The sequence below is a fragment of the Apaloderma vittatum genome, unplaced genomic scaffold, assembly GCF_000703405.1.
Source record: "Apaloderma vittatum isolate BGI_N311 unplaced genomic scaffold, ASM70340v1 scaffold9445, whole genome shotgun sequence".
Lineage (NCBI taxonomy): Eukaryota > Metazoa > Chordata > Aves > Trogoniformes > Trogonidae > Apaloderma > Apaloderma vittatum.
Window position 1 is genome coordinate 75,824 of NW_009717657.1, and position 3,817 is coordinate 79,640.

General features: G+C 43.1%; 1 protein-coding gene across 1 annotated transcript in view; it reads right to left on the reverse strand.

The window, feature by feature from the left end:
* LOC104274372 (aldehyde dehydrogenase family 8 member A1-like) overlaps nt 1-3,586 on the reverse strand; it is a gene marked incomplete at its 5' end in the record, with an annotated part of 3,827 nt that extends 241 nt beyond the window's left edge. The window contains 4 exon segments of the mRNA XM_009869984.1: nt 1-225; nt 1,594-1,755; nt 2,565-2,821; nt 3,437-3,586. The exon segment at nt 1-225 is cut by the window's left edge and continues 12 nt beyond it. Coding sequence (XP_009868286.1) covers nt 1-225; nt 1,594-1,755; nt 2,565-2,821; nt 3,437-3,586 — 794 coding nt within the window.
* Between the last annotated feature and the right edge of the window lie 231 nt (nt 3,587-3,817).

A 3,817-nucleotide genomic window follows, 5' to 3' on the forward strand; every position in this document is an offset into this window, starting at 1 on the left:
GGCTCTTTCGATCACTTCATCTTCTGTATCAAATGCTACCACACATGTCACAGGACCAAAGATCTCTTCTTGCATGCAACAGGATTCATCCTTGACTTCAGCAATAACTGTGGGCAACATGAAATAGCCTTTCTGGTTGCCATTTGGGAGAGCCAAGGCATCCACTCCTTCTCCACAGAGGACTTTGGCTCCTTCAGCTTGGGCTTTCTTCACATAGCTCCTTACCTGGGAAAGCAGTAGGAAAACATCACCGCTAAATGGCACCAAATCCTGAGAATCCACCTCTCCAATCTGGTTATATTAACAGGAGCCCCTGAATATCTCCAACTGAATCACACCACCCTCACTTCACCCCTAACAAGAGAGGTCATTCCTTAGCTTTTGTTATCATGCTTCTGTTAAAGTAAGGCTGAGTATATCTTGCTGTAAAACAATCTCTCTCTCTCTCTCCAAGCACTTACCAGCCTAGCAGGCAACACTGCTGGCCATTCTCATTAAGTATTCTCAAAATGGTAAGGCCCCCAATGAAAACACAAGTGGTCCCAGAGGCTCCCACCCTTCTTCCAGGAGCTTGGGCAGTTTGCCATGTATTCTGTTTGGTGGTTCACTCATTTACTCAAAGGGATCAACATTATTTTCCTGCCTCACTGGCAGGCTTGTTAAATGCTTATGTGCTACTGGATGATGAAGCCATGAATGATATAGATGAACTCATCAATAAATAATTAAAGCTGTTTCCATGGCTGCTGCTATCATATGATACCTTGAACACAGAGGACATGCTATTGATCTGCTGTTCTGATATCGCTGCCTGGTTTCTCTCCCTATAGAAACAGCACAGAAATACCACCGGATTTCTTTCTCTTTTTCTTCATTTAACCACCTTGGTAGATTAGACTCCAGGGTCCTCTGTGGTGCCACAGATCAAGGACTTCAGGCAGTGGGTGTTTCTGCCACTCTATTTCTGAGCAGGTCTAGGGAACCTGGTGAAGCATCAGGAAGCATGACAAAGGCTTGGCTTGCTTTCTCAGTCTGTGAGTTTTGGTCTGTTTCTTGCTTATACTGATTGTGTCAGATAGTTCTGGGATGTGAGCATCTGCTCTCCTGAACTCTGTCTGCCACCATAAAAATTCATTTCAGATGATCCACTAAAGCAGACTATGTTTAACTGTGCCCCATCTCAGCTTCCCTCTTCATGTACACAATTCCAAATTACTGCAAGCAGTCATAGGAAATTGTGTTTCATACTTCACAGAATTTGCCAGGGCAATATAAAAAATAAACCTTTTACCTTGTTAACTACCTTATTAGGCAATTAAGTAATCTCAGTTAATGCAATACTAAAATCCATTAAAAAGTTGCTGATCTAAGATTGGTTAGTGTAAACCAATGGAGTTTATTTTTCTGGAGTAATCATGTGATTCCAGGCCACAGGCAACAGAAACCTTATCTTTTTATATACCTTATTATAGCTTTGAATCATCATCCCTCAGAACAAATCTTGGATAGGACACAGTCCTTTCCATGCACCTCTGAAATCACCTTTCATAGCCCTCTAAATGATGAGATCATGTAAACTCCATGTAACATCACCTTTTCTAGATGCTCTTTACTTATCAGTGCTCCCATGTCAACTGTAGGATCTGAGGGGTTCCCAACCTTCCACTTCTTAGCTTCTGCCACAAACCTCTTCAAAAACTCACTGTATATGCCCCTCTGAACAAAGATCCTGGAGGTGCAGAGACAGATCTCACCCTATCAAAAAGAAACAAAGAAGAAAAACAACAATATTAGTTCATATTTCACTGTACTATTGACGACTATTAACAGTCACATCCCAGAAGGAGACCTGTGTCCCTGCATGCTCAGGACTGCAAACTACATTCACCAACACTGCAAAGAAGGATTTCTTCCAGATTAAAAAGGAAGAGAGAAGTGCAAGGCAAAACAACAATAACAGGATTTTACAGTCAGTCACTAATGCAAATGAACTTGATTTTTCATTGATCACATTGTCTTCTGCAACATTTTTCATAGGAAATGTGATTTCCAATTCTAAATGGTCTCCGTCTTCATTTCCTGCTAATCCTTTTCTGATACCAAGCTATATTTCTGAGCATTTGCCCTGATACAGTTTCATGGCTTTAGTAATCTCTCAAGGCTGGTAATGAGAAGAGGAACACTGACAGAATTTTGCAGGGGAGTTTACTAATTTAATTTAAGTCCAGCTTCCCACTTACCCTCAGGGTGGGATTTAAAACAGCTGCTTTCTAGAAGGATAAGTAATACATCTACTTTTAGAGGGATAATGACGCCTTGTTACTTTCTGAGAGTACCAGGAAGACTGCTTTATTTTTTATTTCCCTGCTTGTGGAATAATGAAACCTCTTTCATATTTTTTCTACTTAGGATTTGCTCACAACACAGAATCTTGAAACAGACCCTGACGGTTTAGGATTTGGATCCAAAAGTACGTGCACACGTGCAGACACACATTCACAGGTACACACACACACACAGCCCTCCTGCAGATGGGGCTCAAACGCTACAGAGGTGGGAGGCACCTGGTTGAGAAAGCTGGACCTCAGGGTCGTGGGGATGCATTGGGTCAAGTCGGCATCATCGAAGATGATCGCGGGGTTTTTGCCTCCCAGTTCCAGTGAAAGCCGTTTGCAGTGTGGAGCACTTTTCTCTGTGATCCGCTGGGCTGTCAGTGTGCTTCCCGTGAAGGAGATCAGAGGCACATCGATGTGGCAGACAAGGGCTTCTCCTGCCTTGGCACCCGTTCCAAACACCACATTCACCACCCCGTTGGGTACTCCTGATGGGAAGAAAGACACACAGTCACCGTGCCCTCTCCCTTGCTCAGAGGGTTTCACTTCACTGTGTTCCATCCCTGAAGTTAAAAAATTACCTGTAGCTTTAGGGTGACACAGACTGACCCTTAACTTACACAGTAGCTGAAATGCATGATGTTAAACCGCTCTGGGGCTCATGGGTTAAATGATAAAACCAATTCCACTGATCAGTCAAGTTTGCCTGATATCCACCATCAGAGAACCAGCTTTCAGTCAAATCAGCGAAAAAGCAGTTGTCCCCCCGGTTTTTCCTAACAGAGGTGACTCTCACTCTCTGTGCTCTCTTGGTTCCTCTGCTGGCACTACAGACTTAGGAAATCCTTAAGTGGAGTGCAGGAGGGGAAAAGCACACAAAGACTTCTCATGAGAAGGTAGCAGGGAAAAAAACTGGGCAATAGCTGGGGTGAGGAGCTGGAATAGTATGAGGACGGGAAGAACTTTTTGTTCACTAGCACAACATTCAGCTACAGCAGTCTTTCTCAAAGTCTTTTAGCATCTTCCAATTTCTGCAATAAAAAATGGTGTAAGGATAAGCATTCTCACACCATTCCCACTCCCTAACACACTATGTGACTTACCTGCTTTCTCCAGGAGCTTGCACATCATCCAAGCTGTGACAGACGTCATCTCACTTGGCTTGGCCACCACAGTATTTCCACATGCAATGGCAGGAGCTATTTTCCAGGTCAACAAATACAGCGGCAAATTCCAAGGACTGATTAAACCAGCTACAAAGCAGAACCAGAAGACAGGAATTCAGGCTGCTGGAATAAAAAACTTGTTTATCTGACCTCAAGCAGTTATACACCAGTTCTGGTACTGGAAGGGAAACTGGCTACAGCTTTTATTTCCAGGCAATTGTACAATAAATTTGAAGCTAGAAAGATTTCTCACAGGCAGGTAACTTTAAAAGATTTGGGCATATGACTGTAAAGATGATCATCTGAACTCTGAATTTT